At 37.0% G+C, this 22,582-nt stretch overlaps 1 protein-coding gene across 1 annotated transcript in view; it reads right to left on the reverse strand.

The window, feature by feature from the left end:
• The window catches only part of GMDS (GDP-mannose 4,6-dehydratase), a 393,916-nt gene that overhangs the window by 317,602 nt on the left and 53,732 nt on the right, over positions 1-22,582 (reverse strand). The window contains exons 3-4 of the mRNA XM_010708463.3: positions 21,594-21,681; positions 17,479-17,588 (exon numbers count right to left, since the gene is read on the reverse strand). Coding sequence (XP_010706765.2) covers positions 17,479-17,588; positions 21,594-21,681 — 198 coding nt within the window. The remainder of the gene's footprint in view (positions 1-17,478; positions 17,589-21,593; positions 21,682-22,582) is intronic.

The raw sequence follows: 22,582 nt of genomic DNA on the forward strand, positions 1-22,582 counted from the left end.
TTAGTATAGAGCCCAAAATAGCAGGATAGTATTACAGTACACAGGCACTGCTACAAATCACAGATGGACTGAAGCAACAGTAAGACATATGCGAACCCCAGTTCGATAGCACAGAAATTGCTGTATGCTTGGGATCTCCCTCTACAGGACAACACCTGGGAAATGGGCAGAAAAGCAATTCCATGACCTCCTATAGTGCTCACAACGTCAGTATCTTTACGTATTTTTCCCCAGTGGCACCTGCAGTATCTACACAACTCTGAAGTATTTGAAACAGTCTCTTCCCTGTTTTCCCTCCTTACTCAAGCCTATACACATAGAACTTCTTTGATGCCCTCGAGCAGGACACTACACTAACCAACAGTTTCCTTTATTTAGGTTTGACAGAAATGCACAGTATTATTTAAAAAATTGAGTTTCATTAAGAAATCTAATTCTGACAGTCGTCCGGAGAACACTTTTCTTTCAGGAACAAATACCATACATAGCTTAGGATCTGACTCCTACTAAGTACTGCATTTGGCAACCGTAACCTCCTGAACTGATGTTGTGGCTACAGAGCTGTTGTGGGGTTCATGTTGTGGAAAGTGAGGCTCATAGCTCCAGCAACTGGGATGAAACCCAGATACGCCACTAGTAAACTAGACATTCTCAGGGTAGACTCAGTACAAAACAGGAGACCTATCTCAGGATGAATGTCCTCATAGCATAACTGTGCTTACTGTTGAGAATTATGCCAGCTTCAGCTTTCACACACTATGTGGTTGTGTAGTTATAATGAGCTGTGGTCACAAATCACTGTTACAGGGTCCATGTCTGTAAAAACATGAAGCTGGAAGATGGTGTTGTTCACATTTTCCTGCTCTTTTTTTTTTTCCCCTTCCTTTCTTTCTTTCTTTTTTTTTTTGCATACAGGCTAGTATTTCTACCACTATTATCTCATTAGCACCTGCAGGCAACTCCGATGTCAAATGCTGAAGATACCTAAGCTGTAGGGGACAAAGGTTTGGGTTCAAAGAGACTGATACGAAGCATTAATCTCATGGATCTCCATTTACCTTGGTGGTAACAGTTAGTGATCAATCATACCAAGGAAGAGCTACAGCAAGATGCTGGTGTGCAGTTGCACAAGAAACTACCATTCAAAAAGCACTGTTCCTGCACTGAGCCTTACTTTGCTTGCAAAGGTATTAATTTTATTTAATTTTAATTATATGAAGTGAGGTTCAGACATTTTCTTTTTCTATTTAGGACTGTAGTCCTAAATAACATAACAGAACATTTTCCCAGGAAAAGAGGCAACATAATGGCATGTGTGCCACAAAGTCTGAGGGAAGGGAGTAAGCAGAAAAATCACTTCCTCTGTCAAAGTGGAAACACGTGTCCACAGTACGCAAGGTGATTTTATTTGCAAGTTTCATTGTGGTATTATCATACAGTTAAAAGTGAAGACAAATAGACGGCCTCCCCCACTCCCCACATGAACATTATATTCCCCTTCCCACCCAAGTAAGGCAGACCCGCACAAAGTATACCCAGAAGCAACAGTAGGTTGCTACAGATCACTGAGCTTTTGGTATCTGCCTACATTGTATTTTTGCATCTTATTATTGTTGCAGATAGTTGTATCCACTGGCTTCCCCCCCCCCAATCTCCGGGGATAAGATTTGGCCTATTTTTCAAGAGCTTGAAGATTAGGAAGTGGGAACAGATGGTTCTAGTCTAAGTCTTTTAAATCAGTTCCAAAGTGTAACATTTTCACATACTCCCCATGCTTACCACCCATCTAACAAAAGAAAAAATAAGAAAAAACTTAAAAAGTGACAGAAAAGGAGAAAAAAGATGAAAGACTAATTCATTCAGTCTGTCTTTCATATTTTTAACTTGTTAAGTTTTAACAGTAATGCAACACCCAATCTACTGCACTCACACTGTTATCATTACATTTAGCTCATGACAGGACAAATACTTGAAATCTTCAGCACTATTAATACATAGAAAACAGCTTCAATGGCATTCCAACTCATTCATCTGTGCCACACAACGCAACTAAATGCTACAGCAATGCAGCTGAACATGGATAAAGTGTAGTATTTAAGTAAAACAACTTAAACAGTTAACAGAGCACCTTCCTGCTCTCAGTGATTTCACGCATCTTTTGTATCACAGCTTCCTACACAGTGCTATTAAAAAAACCAGGGAAATACACAAAAGTTGAGATAAAGTTTATCTAATCAATAATCATAAAAACAACAGTGCAGACAGTACACTCTCTAAATTTCCTTGCCCATTCTCACTTTAAACCCACCATTTTAAACATAATTGCAGTATGTTTCTAGGTTGAGAAATACACTAACTAGAATCTTGCAGGAAAGCTTTCATTTTAGAAATAGTCTTTAAATCAAACAATGACAAAGAAGTTATTTTCCAATTGCCATTGCGTTTTCAATCACACTTCCTTAAGCAAGAGTTTTTAAATGTAGTTCTAGATGTTACATGAGAGAAAGCACAAATGTGCTAAAACACGCCCTGATGTTTTAGTTTAGGAAACTAAGTGTGGACAGGCCACTATAGACTGTCAGAAAAAAATCTGTACCACCTAGATTTGCACTTCTTGGTTACACTGACATACACATTTGCATTTATGTCTGCAAATAATCAATTGTTTCGTTTTCAAAATGTACTACCCTGCATTTATGGCAAGCTTTTGACTGTAATTGTAAAAACACAAGAAAGCTTCATTCTTATTTTAACAAGTATAGTTTCTGATTTTATGCAAACCCAATCAGGTGGCACAGATTGCTTTACACAGGCTGAAAGCTAAGGAAAGTAAAATGAAATTAGCACTGATTTATGTAGTTCAAGAATGCACAATGAACTCAAATGCTATACCAACAACAGTCCAATTAGAGATAAAAATCACATTAGAAAGCTAAGTCTGAAGTGAGGTATCTAATAGTATATTACAGAAAGTAGACCAAAGGTGTTTGCACATGTGCACTGCTCCTTTTAAAGCACGTTCTATCATCATGATACCACAGACCAGAAGAGATGTTATAAGCCAGAGCCCATTTGGAGCTTAAGAGACAGGTGAAGAAATAGCTTCTGTGCTGGCAGACTTGCAGCATGTTCTATGTAACTGACAGAAGTTAACACACAAATGAACCAAAGCAAATGCCTAGTGAAAGCCATGTTTTCACACATGCACGAACAGCTTGGGAATGTTCTTTTCAAACTCATAGGTACAGTGACTGTGAGCCACTTCAAAAAAGTTAGAAAACTATTTGTACAGTTCTTATTCATAACAATATTTAATTACAATATGGAAAAGGTTCCTCTTCAAACATTAAACACTCATCCTTCCTCACCCCACAAAAGTGCTTGTCTACTTTAAAAAAATCCAACCATAAATTAAAACTTAAGATACGTTTAAATTAAGGTTCAATTGCTTGCTTGCCTTAAAATATAATTATGCTTTCAATATGTTGTCCAAGTGACCTTTGAAATCTTCAAATTATTTACACTCCACAGCATGAGAAAGCCACACGTTTTACTTAGTTAACACATTAACATCTAACAGTAAACGTGCATATGTAACATGCCATTAAGAAAGATACCCCTCCTATAATAATGTTAACACATGCTTACAGAAGCAAAGTCAATTTAAATTTACTGACAGAACAGAAAATATATTACAGACAATTCAGTTTTATTCAAGGGTCTCCATACATTAAACTTGCTTTTCCTTCCCAATCTCACCCACTCCCCCTTTCTGTTTTAAAGCAAAGCATTTTTGGATTAAAAAGTATTTCAACTTTAATATGGAAACCACAGAATCAATGGCAGAATTACCCTCTGCATGAGGACAGGTTTTCATGTTAGATAGAGTTACGTGTATTTTCAGCCATTAAATTGCAAGACTATTACTGTTCTTAGATTGCTAAATCTACACTGACGCTATCATAAATTATTTATATTGAACAGTTGCATGTCATTATTGTGAAATTTTGCCTTCAACATGACGATACTAATCAGATTTCCAATTATGCATTTTAAGTTGAAGCACTGAAGAGAAAGCTCAAGTCATTTACTTTGATTTTTTTTTTTTAGTACAAATAAAGAATACCTCACACTAATATTTACAGAGGAATTCTAGTTCAGTACCCCAATCACAAATCAAAGGCAACATATCACAAGTACTTACACAATTTAAACAAGATTAACAGTATGCAACTCTCAAAAAAATACCCAAAATTTTGACCTTCACCTGACTCGCACAGCATTCCTAAATCTGACTCAGTACCCACTGTTTGCAGTCTGACTTCCTGATGCATATTTCTCACAACAGTAAACTATATAATAAAAACATACGAACATTCTATCATGTAATAACCCATTGGAATTTCCAACATTTAGTAACAATACTCTTAAAAAAAATCTATATTTTATGAAAAAAATGCATAACACCTAGAAATCCTTACCTTTGAACAAGCTCAAAGAATCTGAGTGAGAAGAGAGAAGTAAAAAAACCACATATCTGAAATGCTCCCAAGCACTGTACACCGAATTCTTTCCATTGAGTTCAGTAGCTTTTAGATCAGACCTAATAACAAGTCAATCAATCCCATTTTCTTTCATTAGAATTATTGCAAACAGCTTCAGAAATGTCTAGCATGCCATAGAAACCTGAAAGTTTTGGTGCTTTGTTTTTTTTTTTTTAAACAGAATCTCCCATGTAGTACATTTGAAAATAATTCTCATTTATCAGCTATTTACATACCATGTTGTTTCAATTAAGTCATACCTTTTGAAATCAGCAGGAAGAATTATGTACCACTTTATTTCAGATAAAACTGACGAGAACTGATACTATAATTAATGTTTATACATGGAAGAGATTACAGAATAGAAAGATTAGTACTATAAATGATTAGCAGCTTACATTATTCTCCACTCAGTTCAATTTTTAGCCATTTTCCCCCCCAGTGGAATTGGCATTTTAGATAATGTGGTTTGAGTAAACTGATTCTTTTACTAGTTCCATGCACTCAGGTGTGCCTGAATGTATGCAGTGTTTTCAGGAGCTTTTTTTCTTAGAGCTTTGCAATTAAATTTTACTGCCAAGCTAACTAAATACATAGGTTGCATAAATATGCCCTGTAATTAAAATATATCGTTTCTAGAGGATGTTCTTTGCCACAATGCAGTTTTAGAGACAAGTCAAAGGACGAAAGTATTACAGCAAAACAAAATTGGAAAAGCTCTGCAGAACTCATTTATTATATGCATACTATACAGACAGAGAAGGCTTTCAAAAAAAAAATCAAGAATATTAAGCATATTAAAATCTTTAAAGTAGGGCTTCAAACTCTTAGCCTCCTTTAATTTGTTTTTATATCCTTGTTTGATGCTACGTTCCTTGTTCTGATGCTATGCCAGTGAAATTGCATCATCACAAAGCAACATTATGCAAGAACGTCTGGCTAAAATTAAAGTGTTATTTCTTAGCATCACAGTTATAGGAAAAATGCAGTTTAGGCATTCACAATGTAATTATTCAAACCAATACGTTCAGTAAACACATAATGAAAAAAAGTAATGCAAAGCGAGCACGGATAGCTGCATAGCAAGAAAAGCCACCAGAGTGCTCCTCCTCTTGCTCTAACTGCACTCTTTGGGATCTGAGTCTATTGGCAAAGATGCTCGATACAGCTGCATTTCAAAAAGAAAAGAGTCAAAGAAAAACCTAATAGAAGTTGAAGATTTCCACACACAATGGACAGAGCTGAATTAACATCTACGTATATTTCTGAACAATTTACTGTTACACAAGAGACACATAAACCTTCAGTGAAACTGCCTGTTTGGACAAAGAGAAGATTTTCTCCAGACGCAAATGTTCCTAATACCCAGCTCTTCATTTCAGAGGGGAACAGATGCATTTCCTGAGTAACATTTTTCTGCCTGTGGAAGCGTAATACAGCAGCATCACAATAAAATTTAACTGCAGCAACGCTATTTAAACCAATTCAATTCTTGATTTGGATGGATTATATGTAAACACCAAATAGACACTGTTTACAGAGTAAATAATTATCTGATTAGCAGGAAATAAGCAGTTAAAGAGCAGTATTTCTATACTTATTCCCTCAAGGACTTTGCCATGAACAGAAAAGTGCAGAGTGGTAACTGATCCTGAACATCTCAGGACTGCAACTCATACCGTGCACGGTATTTTTTTTCAATATTGCTATCTTGAAACAATGATATCTATTCTTAGCATCCACAATTCATTGAAACTCATGAAGCAAAAAGAAAGTCTTATTATATTTCTGGAACTCAAATTGTTTCACCTTCATTGTCCAAAGGGAAAAATGCATGTCCACAGACTGTTGTAACAGTGGAATTAATCTCTGCTAATATAAATATGTTCTGCCATTACTGACCGCACCGAATTTCTTAATCATAGGTTCTAAGATCTTAAGCATGTACATCTCACTGCAAGGATTATTTAACCAACACACTGCATGCTTTAACTTCTATGCTGCTTTATGCTCTAAAAAAGCAAGAGCATTTTCACTGCAGAAAATACTGTCTTTCTCATTTTGCATGCCCATAAAACATCCTAAACAGCATTAAGACACACAGTGCATTTCTTCTGCAGATGAAGGAAGTCGAGAGGATGAACAGACGTTTTTAAAACTGCATAAACCACAGAGTCAAGCTTACAAAGAACAAACGTAGAGTTACTCAGCAAGAAGATTAGAAACATGCAAGTACACATACACCCCAGCAGTATTAATGATCCTACAGGGAAAAAAACCTGCTTTGTTATGCAAATAAACCCTTTCTAAAACTGAGAAAATTAAATGATGTCATTCAAGCCAATATCCTTACCTCAATGGAAAAGAGGTGAGAGACACCCTTCTCCCCCTTCGTAAGCAAAACATCATTTAAATGTGTATAAGTAGGACTCTGCAGCACTTAGCTCCAAGAAGAATTGCAGAAAGAACGTTGGAACTGTTTTAAGAAGTTAATGTTTGTTCTGCCAACCTAACTTATCTGAATAATCAATGCAATGCGCGCGTTGTTGTGTATTCAGGCATTCCATAGAATTTTATTTATAACGTTTCAAACAGCGACTTAGTACATGGTTTCTAAATACATGGAAGTATGTTTTTTCTTCCTAGGATGTATTAACGTGCAGCCACAGAAGCACGTGCAGAAGTACAGTAAGAATTGAGACACAACATACCAAATCAATTTGCATTGAATAAATGCATTGATGTTATAACTCACCTAACAAAACACATGTATTCCGTCAACTCGGCAGCAGCACTTTATCAGTATTCAAACAATAGGTATGGCATATAATCTAAATTCTCTTTAAAAAGCCCACTTTCACTCTACAGAAAAAAAAAACTCACATGCAGACCTGCTCCCACAGCCACACCAACAGCAATTTAATGACAGCAAAAGAACTCCAGAAATCAGAGCTATTCTATGAGCACTCTCCACAGTTTCACGAGCAATAGTGTAAAATCACCCACGCTCCTGTAAACATATTATCCTCTGACCTCAGTAGAGTTGCAACAGTTAGCTTTAGTTGAAATGTTTCAAAGAAAATCCACTGCTTGTCTTCAAACTTGTAAGAGATAAATTACGCTGTAGTTTGGCTTTCTTAGTACCCTAAGGTACTCATCCGAAGGGGTGAGAGGATCACTGAAACACACAGTTTGAAAAAAAGAACATATGAGAAATAAGTTATCAATAGAAGCCTGCCAAATGCAAGTTGTTATTACAAGAGCTTTCAGGAAATTTGGTTACATCTGCTTACAAAAAGTAAAATCCTAATGAGGTGCATCTGAGAAATAAATGGTGAAGCTAGTGCTTATCCAGGATGGTAGCACTCAGAGCCATATGAGAAATAAGTTCTATGACTAAAATAGGACTTGATATTGACTATTTCAACCTTGACATAATTTCTAGACTTCTCTAATAGCAATACAATATTCATTTGTAACAGGTTTCTCTTTCTATTCTGCTACAGTATCTTAAAATCCCAGGTGTTGAATAACACCAGAGCCAAAGCCTACAACACAGACAAAACTCCACCTTTATCTTGGGAAAGCCTTACTACAGAATTTTAGATGCAGATGAGTATACAAAAGCCTCTTAAATGCCTAGATGATTACATATTTTGCAGTCAAGAAATGTAAGTCCATCATTGTACTATCATTATTACTTTAGCACTTCTAGAGGCAGATCTGCACCTTGGCTCATTTTAACTGCAAATCTAATTTTGGGGATCAGGGCATTACAGACTGCAGCTCTTTCTTTAAAAAAAAAAAAAGGCTGACATGAGCAAATCTTACCAAAAAATGCTTGCCTGACTGAGGACTGACATTTCCTTTCTCTAACTTGCTTAACTGAAAAACAGGCATTCTGGCCAATTCCTACAGTACCCCAAGGCAGCTGTATATTACTTTCAGTTGCAACTTGTGAATACTTTCTTTTACTTTCTGTCTCTTTATTTTGACGTGCATATTATGTTAGCTGATTTCAATCATGTTGCATGAGTGGGTGACATACCTTATAAGATTAAGTTTTGCCACCTGGGACTACTCCAGAAATTCAGTACTTTCTAGCATCTCATGCCTTTCTTCATCCTCTGTACACTTGCATTATAAATAGTAGCTTTCTTTCCTATTTTATGGCTAACTACAAGTTGTTCAAGGCTGTAGTTGATACAAGTCAGCTTGAAGTGTCATTCCTCTTTCATTGCTATTACTCAATAGAGCTGCTCCATCGTATACGACACTCTGCTGCCATCTATTTGATGGAAAAAATACAGCACCACAAATGCCACAAGTGCGCCTTCCCTTTCGGTCTTTATCTTCCCCTGCAGCAGCTGTTAGAAGGAAAACTATCAAGGGCCTTTCGAATCACTTCTCCCTGTTCACTCTTAGGTTCAGAAGTCATTTCAGTAATTACTTTCAGTAATTACATTCAGTAATTACTTCAAAATTGGTAAAACCGAAGCAATGATGAGCTTATCAAAATAATTTTATTTAGTAACCACTCCTTTCTAAAGGGAAACCAGTTTAATAACCTTGCATTTATAACTTCAAACCAGATACCAATTCTGAGGTTTGTATTAAGACTCGTTTTTATTTTAATTATGTAGCAACAGAGCTAATTGAGAGCTTGATTTCAACAACAACTATCTACACCTATCAGGACACAGCACTGAATGAACATGGGTTGTGCTGCAATCTCCTTTCACTACACCAGATTTAAAATTCAGAATCGAGTTGGAAAGTCAAATTACAGAGCCTTAAAGCAGAAACCACACACAAAGCATGAGATGAAAGAGGTGGTACTTTATCCATCATCAGGGTCACTAAGATAAACACCACTTCATTCATCACACAGTTCAGCCTGCTTTGCATGCAACTGTGCAGCACAGGAACAACAGCTTCAAAAGCATCCCTTACTCGCAAGACATTATACAAGAGACACCCACAAAGAAACTGAAAAATAATATAATCTTTAGTTGAATTACTAAACCATATAGAAAAGTTCTGTTTCAGGGCTTAGACTGGTCCTCTCAGCATTTGATTAAATACTGAAATAATAAATAATGGCCCCCCTCATCCCCAACACAGTAGCTTTCCTAATACACACATATATATTTAACATCTCATTGGTAGCAATGTACTTACCCAGGAAACGTTCCTTAAGAAAAGCAAAGGGAAAGACGAATAATGGAAAACTAGCAAGTTATTAAGAACTCTATAAACAATAGTTGTTAGAATATCAAAAATGCATATCAAGTCTTGTGTTGCTTTTCGTAGTAGGGAAGGAAAAAAATTCCTACAACATAGGACAAGCAAAGAGAAATTTGTTGTTGAAAAAGTGGGATAGTTAAGGAGAAAATGGGAGAGGCAGAATGGGACAGCACAGAGGCAATGCTCACATAACTACTGCTGCATATAGTCATTTGTGGAGTAAACAGACCCATAAAAATAACACCTTAATTTTCTCAGTGGAACCAACATAAACAACACTTGGTTTGGGGAGCAATTTGTTAATGCTTGTATTTGCTAATAACTAATAGGTACTAGTAACACTGCTATTTCATTGTTCTTTGTTTGTATTCACAGCCATAATACAGCTATTTAGCTATTAAAGTTAACCTGTTTAACAAAATTAATAGCTGCAGTAAGTTAGAAAACATTTTGGTTTAGAGTGCAGTCTGCCAGTAACAGGCCACAATTACAAAGAGTGGTAAAGTACCATAAATATGTAGTGGGTCAAATGAACAAACACACAAAATGGCAATTGCTAGCTATTACTTGAATTGCCTTTCTTAGTTCATTTGAACAGGTAAATTATTGTGTACTTCTTAATATAAGTGCAAAAGTATGTAAAATTTGATTGTCTACAAGAAGTTCAATTGCTTAGGGTTTGTGAACTACACACAGAACATTATATAAGCATTAGCAAGAAGCACTCAGGAGGCTTACTCTGCCCTCTGGTGCACTACAACTTCATCCCACAAGGACAGAGCATCTTGGACAAAACACAGAAAGCCATCGAGTAATTCCAACCACCTGAAGTCAGTAGCTAAAGGGTACACTGAGCTACACTAGGACTGTTCAGCACTTTATAGGATCATATCCTGGGCATGGCAGGAGAGGGACAGGTACCCAAGCATACCACAGCACACATTACTACAGACTTGTGCAGAGATCCATTGCAAAGCAGAGTTATCCTGTAGCAGAAGGCCCTATAATTATAGTCTTATTATAGCAGGAATCAGCATTGGAACCTCATTTTCTGGCCAATAAAATGAACTACCATACATGCTAAATTGGAAATAATTGGATATCATCTCAAGACAGTAAAATATTCTATAAAACATAACTATATAAATCTTCAACTCCATAAAATTATAGTACTCGAGGCTTATATTTGCCTATGAATGAGTACAAAAGTATGCTGCTAATATTCTTTTCAACTAGCTAGACTAGATCCTGTTACACTGAACACACAAATTCCTTTTTTTATAAAATGCAAAAAAGAAATCCTTAGTTTTCCAAGCGCCATGACTTTTGTGACTCACAGCACAACCTACGCAACTGTGTAGCAATAAGGACCACAAGGTACAGTATATAAAACATTTATTATACAAGCTGTAATGCACAATTTAAGCTTTGTTACTAACTCAATATTGGAGAAAATTTGCCATTAATTCATTGAATTATCTATATGAAATAAAAATTTGGACAGGAATAAGCATTTCAGCACTGGAAGCAATCTGCTTAAGTTTACAGATCACATATAAGCACGTAAGTAGCACTGTTAAGGTTGCTATTTACATGTGATAAAAATCCACCTTACAAACTAGTAGGGAACATTTCTGTTTAACTACAGTGCTAAAACACATCTCTATCAAAGAAAACCTGTTTTAAGAACCATGCTACCAAATAAGCAATATTAGTAATTATTACAAGTTAATTTACTACAATTACTGAAATGGTTAAAAGCTAAGCCAAACCAAATTTAAGGACTTCCAAAGTAAGAGTCATGGCAGAGAGCTGTACTATATGGAGGGCTGGCTCCAACCCTGAAAGCATCACAGAACTCAATCAAGGGCTTTAGTTCTCAGTTTTGACTAACATCTGGATTAAGGTATTTAAGAATGCCTTGACTTTCCTCAAAGCTAAGTACTCACTTGACACATGCAGTGGAAGTAGCTTCCTTTGTGAGATGGCCTCAGGGCAATCACTCTACCCTAACCTGACTTTCTCAAATTGTTTTTAACTATGCTAGCTACACAAATTGAAAGTGGACTGTCCCTACAGTGTCACTGATAAAACCTGCAGGAGAGACTCGACAATATTTCAAAATACTGACACACCTGTGTCCTAAACAGGAGGATGCTAGACTCCAGGCTGTGTCCCAACCACTGCTTTTCTCAGAGAGTTGCACAGCATTACCTTCACCTAGCAGATGTTCTAAAGCACCAATACAGCTGCAGGAAAATACAACCCATAAAAATGCTGAGAAATGTGAAATCCTGTCTCCCATAAGGTTTTCACTCCTTAGGTCAGGAACAGCCCAGGGATGCGAGCAGGCTTTGTATATAGTAGCAAATAAGACTTTCTCCAGTTAACCAGAAGAAATCTCACATTTGTAGGATCTGATCCTCACAGGGAACCTTTCACTGCCTTCCATTTTATCACAGAGATATCTGCCATAGGAACAACAAAGCAGGGCACAAGTAATCCAGGTTTCTGGAGTGCATGGATGATGTGACACAGGTGATCAAATACACAAGAAGGAAAAAAATGCTATAAAGATCTGATTTCTAGAGACATGGAAGAAGTGTTCAGAGCAGCCTTAGTTGCAGTGCCCATGAGACTGTAATGTTCAGGATACTGAGAGGCACGAGCATGACAAAAAGCAGGATTACAACCACAGATTTCAATAGAGAGAACAGACCTGGACTGTTTAGGGATCTGCTTAGTAGGGTACCAGTGAAATCAGACCTTAAGAGAACAGAGGTCTACAAGAGCTGGCTGATATTCAAAAATCTCCTCTATGCTCAAAGAGAATTCACCCTGAGAAGTATGAGATCATATGTAGGCCCACACAATAAATAATGAGATCCTGATTAAAGCATAAAAAGCAAACATGTAAGAGCTGGAAACAAGTACAGGTGATCCAGAAGGAATATAGTGGCACTATTCAAATACATAGGTATGGGAGTAGGCAAAGCAAAGCACATTTTTTGAATCAGCAAGAAGAGTTTCTACATCAGCATCAAAAAATTTTAAACATTTTAAAAATTTCAAAATTTTTTTAAAAGATGACCAGAGAAGATGTGGGCCTGCTGCTTAACAGGACAGACTTTGTGACAAAAGTCACCTAATGGCTGAGGTATTCAGTATCCTATTCACCTGTCTATACTGGTCAAAGCTGAATTAAGGAATCACAGGCCCTGAGACACTGGAAGGTCTAGAGCAACCAAGGCTTACCTCTGCTTGAGGAAGATACAGGGATGAGATTATTTAAACAAAATGGGTACACACGTAACTTCTTGGGAGCTGACAACTTGGAAATGATTTTCAAACATATGAAAGACAAGAAGGCGATCAGAAGTTAGATTTATGAAGACAAAATCATGCCTGACTAATCTCAGTCTTCTATGAGATTATCAGGTCTGCAGATGATGGAAGATTAAGCTAGTTAAATGAACAAGGAGGTAGACTGACTGCAGGCTGAAGAGCCAGGTTCAGTGGTGTGGCCAAAGGCAGAAAGTCCACTTGGAGGACAGTCACCAGCAGAATACTCCACAAATCAATACTCAGGCAAATACTGATTAACATCTTTACTCATAGCCTCGATAATGGAACAGATCACATCTTCAGTAAGTCCACAGAGAACACACAACTAGGAGGAGTGGTTGATAACAGATGGTAAATACCTCCAGAGGATTTCAGCAGGCTGGAGCAATGAGTAGGCAGAGATCTTCATGAAACTCAAATAATAGAAGATATAGAACTTCAGGCTTCAGCAGAGGTCCACACAAGCACGGGTTTTACATAAGTTTGGAATTTCCCTCCCTGGGTTCTGAAGACCTTGTTGCTTTTTGTCTCTTTTTTTTTTTTTGCTTAAATCCTTCCTGCTGCTATTCATCTTCCATGCAACATGAAGAGAATCACATTATGGGGTACGGGGTTGAAATCTAATGGCATGATGTTTCACAACTACGAGTCAGCATTTGATGCAAATAAACTAATTAGAAATTCACAAGTTCCTTACCTTTGCCAGCCTATATCATCTGTGTGGTGAAAGAAGATACTAAAAGGCCTCTTTGTAGGAGAACACAAATATATAAGAAAAAGAAAAAGAGGGCCTAGAGATAAAGCTGACTAAAACAATTAAGTGTAAAGAGACTTTTACTCAAGTGTGGGATTAGAAGTCCCTTGGATTCTTAAATCTCACCTCTAAGAAGCAAATTCTACCATAGTTAGTTGAAATTCTGCAGACACCAATATATGCAAGGAATAAATAGAAAGTAAACTAATGAAAAAGAAGCTGCACACATTTTAGCAGGTAAAAAACACAGCATATACTGACTTTTTAAACATAGTTACATACAGCTAAGACAGCTACAAAATTTTTGGCAACAAATGTTAACAATAAGAAAGGAAAATCTAGAATGTTAATCCCTCAGACTTCACACAATTTAAAATAAACAGAATAGTTGTGGTTATCTGCACTACAGCTCAATTGGACTATACTATCTAACACATGGCTACTAGAACAACAATAGTCATAAAACCAGAGTTTATTTTCCAGTCCTATAGTTAGCTGTTCAGTACAATAAGTTCCAAGTGCTGAGAGCAAGAGACCTTTTTCTAATGTTCCACTGTCTTTTTGCTTCAGGTTTGTCACAGTATTTACAAACTTCACCAGCATAATACATGTAAATATCTTACATGGACAAGGATTCCATCACTACTGACTTCCAGGAAAAAACAGTTACAAGTTCACATCCATCTATGGGTGCATCTACTGAAACTCCATGCAAATAGGAAAATAGAGTCAGAGTAGTATTTCAGTAATTGACTTCTAAGGCATTCAACTAAAAGAGGTACAAGTAGTGTTTTGCTACAAATTTAGATTAAGTCATCTGCACACTACCTATACACAATTCGTTATTATTTAGAATCAATATACTGACAATTTCTCCCACTAAACTTATACGAAAACAAGCCATGATCAACACAGCGTATCTCCAAAGCACTGAGAGCCAGAGCAGGAAGACACAAAGACTGGATAGAGAACATGTGGCTAAAGTAGCTCTGAAGTGAATGTGCCACTGTTTTCCAAACACCCAACACACAAGTTACAGTATGGGTAGCTAATCCCTATTTCTCCTCAAAACAGACAGGAATGCGTACTGGATAATTTGTTCCTACTGATGATATCATTTTGTTAAGTTTACTGTTTTTAATGACTAAGTTTCAGCCTTTTCTCACTTTCTTCCATGTAGAAGATTAGAACAGCCTCCCAGTGACCTATTTTATGAGTCATAATCTTCACTATTTACGATTCAGAAAAAAGTCTTCTCTGACAGTATTTCCCAGACTACCGTGGGCTCATTCCAAGAACCAATTTCATCTTCATTGGTTTCCTGTAGGAAACCAGACCAACTTCCTATTATTTTGTTTTCCTTCATTTCAGCATGGCTCACATAAAACTAACTGGAAGCGAGAGCGATTTAAAAAAAACTTTATTCTACATAAACACATGCCAACATAAACAGCACCAAAAAATACTGAAGACGTCACTGCTTCTAAGTGACCAGAATGTGAAGTAAGCTAAGATTAGAAGTCTTTTTTTCTTCCTTCTCTAAACATGTTGCACACAGGCAGAAGTGGTACATTTACATCAGCAAAGTGTAATGGCAAGAAATGTTAAGAGTGAAGGACTTTCCCAGAGGACTGAACAAGTGGCCATGTTCTAACCCCTCTCTTCTAACGCTGGGAATTGTTTTCAAATGGTGAATGCTGTTGGACTGTCTAGAAACATGCAAATGTGTCACTTAGGGACATGGTTTAGCAGACACAGTGGTGATGGGTTGACAGTTGGACTCGACAATCTTAGAGGTCTTTTCCAACTTCATCAAATCTATGATTTTTAATACATATTTTAAGTTCTATCAAAAGCCTAGTGAAGTCCACCAGTCATTTTAATTAGGCCAGGGGTACCTTGATTATTTCCCCAGCTGCAACAAAAAAAAAGTATTACTGGAGATACTAGGAAGCACTATAAGCACCTCCTCCTTAAAGAAGTCCCCAACAAGGCTTCACCTAGGTACAGTAGGGTTTTTTAGCATTGCTTAAGCATTGGTCTGCTGCATTCATGCTAGCTTATGAGAATAGCTTCTTCAGGTCTCCCTCACTGTGCTCCATGGCACTTTAGAGCTCCAAAAGCTAAGACTCAGCACTAGATCTGCATAGGCTCACTGCATGAACTTTGTTCAATACCTAAGAAATCAACTTTCCCAGAGCCCATGTCAGTATTACCTAAGAATCTACTGCAACCTCACCACCACCATCATCCCTTTACTACCTCTCAGAGCTGTGATTTAAGCTGCCAGCAAATGCAATAAGCACATGGAGATAGTTAGCATGGTCCTAGACCCGGTCCCTAGAGGACAGAAAAGCCAATTCCATGGAGATTGTTAACTGCTGAAATCATTTAAGACATGAAGCACTGAAACACCCAAACTTGGTCTGCAAATACCTGGAACCATTTGCCATTTAAATTCTACAAAGCAGCAGCTAAAGTGCCTTCTGAACCAGAGCTGCCCTTAAACCATGTTAGACTTGTTCTTATAGTGCTGTACCCAATCTAAAAACCCGAACCAGACTCACGCATAGCATAGAGCAAACTGGCTAACTCAATCACACAAGCAATTGAAAGATTATTCCCATTTCATCTTTATTTCTCCTGTCTGCCTTATCAATAGCTGGAGTCTTTCATCACGATTTCCTTATAGAACTGCGCACTGATAGGAGCAACAGATGGCTTTCTGTAGGAAAGCTGATTTACAAAACCAAACTGGTTTTCATTAAGCTTAAATGCTCCCTCAGTTCTAACCTCAAGAGAAGCTAGGGAATATTACTGCTGAGGAACACTTTCACATTGCACACACTAAGGAAAGGGCATAAGGCTAACAATTTACTACTTGGCCACCAGTTTTTGTCTGTAATCATGGCAGGGAGTATAAATGAGATTTTGGCAAGTAAATGAAGTTCACCTTCCAATGAATTGAGCTGAACATAAAGCAATACAGCTTAACATATATACATAGAACACAAATTAAAGTTATCTGTTCTATTAAACATGCTCCAGTATGATACAGCAATTTTTTGCCAAGGTAAAGTATTTTCAGTTTCAGTTTCTATAACTTGATTTTTCCAACAAAAAAAAGTTAGTAAAGCCTTAAGCTGTAGCAAGGCCATTTTCTCTATTTATAGTTCAGACAAAAATACCATCTACATGAAAATCAGTATAAGCAAAGCCTTTCTGTAAATGACACATATGAACTTTAATGCAAATGTGTTTATAATCAATGTCTGATGTAACAATATGTAATTTCTCCACAGGGTTGATATCCAGTATGCTGCACAGATAAAGTTATTGCAAGCAGTAGAAAAAATAGATTTCTCAACCTAGAGATCTTGCTGATAACGAGAATTTAACCCCACCAATTTCCAATATCTGCTTATGCAGTCAGTCTCCAAACTCATGCAATAACTCAGCACCACAGCAAGCACAATTATTTAGTATTTACCCAAAGGCAGAACTTATTAAAATGGTTATATATGTGGCAACTTAAAAAAAAGATATTGATACGTCTCCATCAATGCACATTCATTGTTCTCAGCTCACCTTGACGTGGCTCTGAGCTCCCAGGTTGTATATCTCATTGGGTTTGACTTCATTAATGATCTTCACCAGACAGGTGCTGTCCGTGAGGTCACCATAGTGCAGCTTCATGTCTTCAGAGTTTAAGAACACACAGTTAATATACTTTAATCCCAATACAGCATTCTTCATCCAGATTCTATCCCAGGTTTAAAGTTCAAATAAACAGTAATTGGAAAAAATGGAGAACACTGGCTAAGTAAGACATTGCTTGTTTTTAACTCTCTATGCACAATATACATTTCTCTACAATAATAAATACTACTTTAGATTCTTTTTAATAATGTGATTTACCTAGCAATCTTTTTGGCATTTTCTCAATAGCTTACAATTTGTTAAGCCAACTTATATAAATTTGACCAATGCTACATACTGAATGTTAGCCTTAAACCATCCAAAAGAGCATTATTTTAGTTCAGGCTTCCAATCTTTCTACTGCAGGCATTTTTAATAACTTAGGCATACATATAAAATAACATATGTCGTTACATGTTACTACTTACTTATAAATAAGCATGTATATAAAAACATAACTAGCAATAAAACTCGTTTCATGATATTACACAAATCTCAGACCGAAATATCAGCCACTATCTTTTCCTGATTTAATTATTTCTAATTTGCATGTAAAAAGGCAGTCAAGAACAAGAGTCCAGTTTCTGTCAAAAAACAGCAGGCTGCAATGGCTTATTGACTTATCACAGGTTTCAGACTCTAGCCTGTTAAGACCTTATTGAAAAGGTAAATTCACTCTAATAAAACATCTTATTTTTAAGAACAACACACTGCTAACCACATCTATTAAAAAAGTGTTGATGAAACAGCTGTTACATTTAGAATCACAGAATAACCAAGGTTGGAAAAGATCTCTAATATCACCCAGTCCAACTGTTCACCTATCACCAATGTTCCCCACTTAGATGCCATATTTACATCAATTTTCATTTGATAATGTTACTATCCTGAATACATTGATGCTTACACTGCCCCATCTCCAAGATAAAAAATCCTTATTCAACACAACTTAGCTGTCTTCTCATTTGACAATAATCATTCTTTTGAGGGATGCATCATCCACAGATTGTCTTTTCCTTTCAATTCCCAAACTAAAATGCAAGGTTTATCACAAGAAACCACAATTTTTAAAACACTGTTCAGATGTGCAAGTTGTGTTTATGAAATTCAGTACATGAAACAAGTTCTGATCACAGACCACAGCATGCACAAGATGCCAAACAGTTGTACAACAAAAATATTTGGATATTGTTGCTAAACTATAATCCCCCAAATCATCAGCATCCAGACCACCTTATGAACTGCTGCATTTTTCTTGCAACACTAGAGATAAGTAGCAAGTACCGCTTCACCTTTTCTCTGATGGTGATTGCTACTTTCTTCAGGACAAGCCTGACAGGGAAGAACTGAAATGCACTGCCCTTTCTGCACCAGAAAAAGTTTCATCTAGGTCTTGCTCTTCTTACTTCGCCTGGAAGTTAAATGAAGCCTCCCTCACTTCCAGGCCAGACTTTAGGAGAAAATGCTCTGGAGATGATGCTGTTACAACAGGAGATCCCAGATAGAAGACCTGTCTGAAACAACTACTACTTCCTCCACAGGCAAAGAGCAACAGAGGAAACAGTACCATAGCCAGGCTCCCTTTTCCTATGCCAAAGACATCCAGTTCTGCTATTGTCCCCAAGACAGAGACTGGTCTCCAAGCTTCCTTACTCCAGGGAAAGAAGGGCTGCCACCTGGGTTGAGTTGAGCAGTGGAGATGCTCTGCCATAATTAAATGTATACTTTAAAGCTGTCACTATGGCACCCATTTTGGTCTCCCATCACCTTTGAAGTTTCTTGTTTAAATATCTTTTTAGATGGAGAGCAGGACACAAGGCACTGTTTACATTTTCAGATTCTTGAAAAAGAGGTCTTTCAGCAGTCATCTGCTAAGCAGAAAAGACCTACTAGATATCGGGGCAAATATTCATAAACAGATTAAATGCCAACAACTTTGGGTAAGCATTGGTTGATACTGAAGTTTTTCCAATCTAAAAGTCTCCTCAGCAAGCAGCAGCTAAAGGAACACATTTTTCCTTCTGCTTTTCTTACTTTTGGGGGGATTAAGAGATTCTCTGTCTATGAAGATCACCTACATCCTGCAATGCGTAATCAGTTCATGGGAAGAACACAAGGCAAAAACAAATTTAGTTTGTTCACACCAATCTCTATTGCTTCTTTGCTTCCTCTATTACTGCCTGGAAACTCATTGTTTCAAACCAGTTGCCATGGAGCAGCCTTTCCTGAGATTCCAAATCCAATTCTTCCTCCTTCAATTCATATGGCTACAATTCCTCAGTTAAAGGAAAATGAGATAAGAAGTGGGTGAAATATTTAAGGTCTGCTTTCTTATTCTCTTTCCCAATTCTCAAATGTTAGTATACATGTCTGTGATATACGTTATCTTCTCCAATAGCTTTTCATATTCATATCTTGTCCTCATAATATATGGACTCCTTTTTGATCTCTTTTGCCTGCTTTTACACGGTAAGTCAAATTTAAATCACAGGACACAGTTCTTTATGTTGTCTTCGTTGGAAACACAGGGTTGAGTATTCTTCAAGAAGACAGTTTAAGTAGCAATGTACAGAAAGCAGAAACTATTCACAGAAAATACACTCATGTTGTTTAAAAATGAAAGACAAGCAAAGAATTAAGTGAAATCTAAAAGCCGCATTATGTGTTACAGTTCAGTAAAGTTAGACTCTGCTTCATTATGCTGGGAAAACTTCAGAAGACAAAATTTGCTGACAGCAGAGAAATATTTAGAGGTAACACTTTAGACACGCAAGTTTCTTTAAGGCTCTTTCATTCTGCACAACCTTAGAAATACACAATGTAAAGAACTACACATTCATTCAAAACACTCAATCCTCTAAACATCTCCTGAACTGGAACCAACTAACACTACTACTTCTCATTAACTGAAGAGTTAACATATCCTTACAGTAAAATACTAAGAAATGGCACTAAAATGTAATCACTACGGATTTCCATATTATCATCAGTAGCAAAGAACACAAATTGTCAGAAAGTTTCCAGCAACTTCCCAAGCGCAAATCCTACAGGAAAAATATGCAATCATTTCCATGGATGCAGACTTCAAATGTCTAAGCATTCATTCTTCCTGTCATAAACAAGAACTGATTACATTTTACTTATACTGTCATATAGGCTGTCCCCAAGCCCTCACCTACATCAGGCACTAAGAAGCTCATGAGGAAAAAGAAAGTGAGTGCAGAACATCCCCGCTGACAGAGCAGCTCGCAGTATTTTACTCCTCTTAGAAAGACCATGCAACAAGGCTTCTGTTAAACCTGAATTCATCATCTTGATACAAACAAATTGTTCTAGAAACATGCCATCCAACATGTGACTCTCTTACTATACAATATTTTGTCCGATGCAAGTGGGACAGATTACATAAGGGAGGTCACAAACTAAACAGAAGAGAAAAGCAATTAATCCAAAAAAACTATTTAAGCACGAGCTTTCATACTCTTGGTCATGTAAAAGTCTATTTAACTCATGAAGAACATATTGGTAAAAAAAATGTTATAGATAACTGCCTTAAAAAAAAACAAACATTTGAGTGCTCTGAAAGCCCAATGCTTTCAACCTCATAAGTATGTTTGGAGGATCAGCCAATTTGTAATTCCTATGACTTAAGAACTATGTCAGTAATTATGAGTAATAGAAAGCGCCTTTCACTTTCCCTTCCTGTTCACATGTAAGAATATCTGTGCTTTTTCACACTTTGATTATAGAAAAAAATCACTGATTTTCTGTGAGACAGCAGCTAACAGAAAAGGAAAGCTTAGCTATTAAGTTTTGGAGGTGTTTGATTTTTTGTGTTTTTTTTTTTTTTAAATTAACTAATCCTAAATCAAGTGCAGCTTGATTGCATTAACTAACCATTATTTTTAAGTCAGAAGAAACTGAGATTCCCTTCCTGCTCCCAAGAACCTTCTTCCACCAAACAAGGAAACTAAAAAAGCATTAAATATAAAATAAGGTCTTACTTCCTTCAATGTGAGCCTGTGAGTTCTTATAGAGATGCTCAATCCGGCCTGTATTAAAAGAACTAGATCGACGAACAATTCCATGCACCTGGAGATTAAACATGGAAAAACACAAAAGGAAATAAGTAAGCATAAGAGGTGATTTAATTTTTAAAATATTCTCAACATTAATGCTTTAAGACAAAGGAGAACCATCCTCTCTCCTTTCAGATACATGCACCTAGTCCGATCAGCATCTCCATTCTTAAAGGCACACAATTATCCAATTTATAACAAAATACTTTGCGATGTGCTCCGATGTTGTCATTTTAGTAGCCTCATGTGTATTCACCTTCTGCCTTGTTGACAACCCTGGAGGTCCAGGTACCACATGTAGTGCAGAAAACACTAAATTGACCTAGAGCATCACATGTCCCAGTGACTGAAACCCATCAATGTTAGCGGAGTTGGAGAAGCAATTAGTGGATCTCAAGATAGTCACTGCTATTTGGTTACAGAGGAGCTTTTCCGGGACCAAAGTCGAAGGGCATGTAAAAAGCAACAGCAAGATTCAGCACCAGGGAAAGGAAAGAGGTGAGCAGAAGAATGAATAGCAGTAGCAAGGCCCAAAGATGCTTTAGAAAACAGCTGTTATTCACTTTCTGGTGTCTTGGAAGAACAGACTGAACAGTCAGTCCTATTTTTTGTACCTTGTAACCCATCTGAGAACATTGACTCACAAGACACACAAGCAAGTCTAAGACTGAAACACTGGTTGGGAATTTCCTCTAACCAGCCACGATAAATAAGTTGGTAAAAAAGCAGCAGCTCTGACTAATGTTAAAAGAAAGGCCTGTTTGTGTCTAATACATTAGAGAAATTGTTCTTACACAGATTCTGTTTCCTCCTTATGTAAGATAGCCCCATGCCTGCTGCCAAACTTCATGTTAGCCTAGGTTACCAGCTGCAGGAACTGTGCACAAGTGAAATTAGCATCTGACTGCTAAATT

This window comes from Meleagris gallopavo, chromosome 3 (genome assembly GCF_000146605.3).
Source record: "Meleagris gallopavo isolate NT-WF06-2002-E0010 breed Aviagen turkey brand Nicholas breeding stock chromosome 3, Turkey_5.1, whole genome shotgun sequence".
Lineage (NCBI taxonomy): Eukaryota > Metazoa > Chordata > Aves > Galliformes > Phasianidae > Meleagris > Meleagris gallopavo.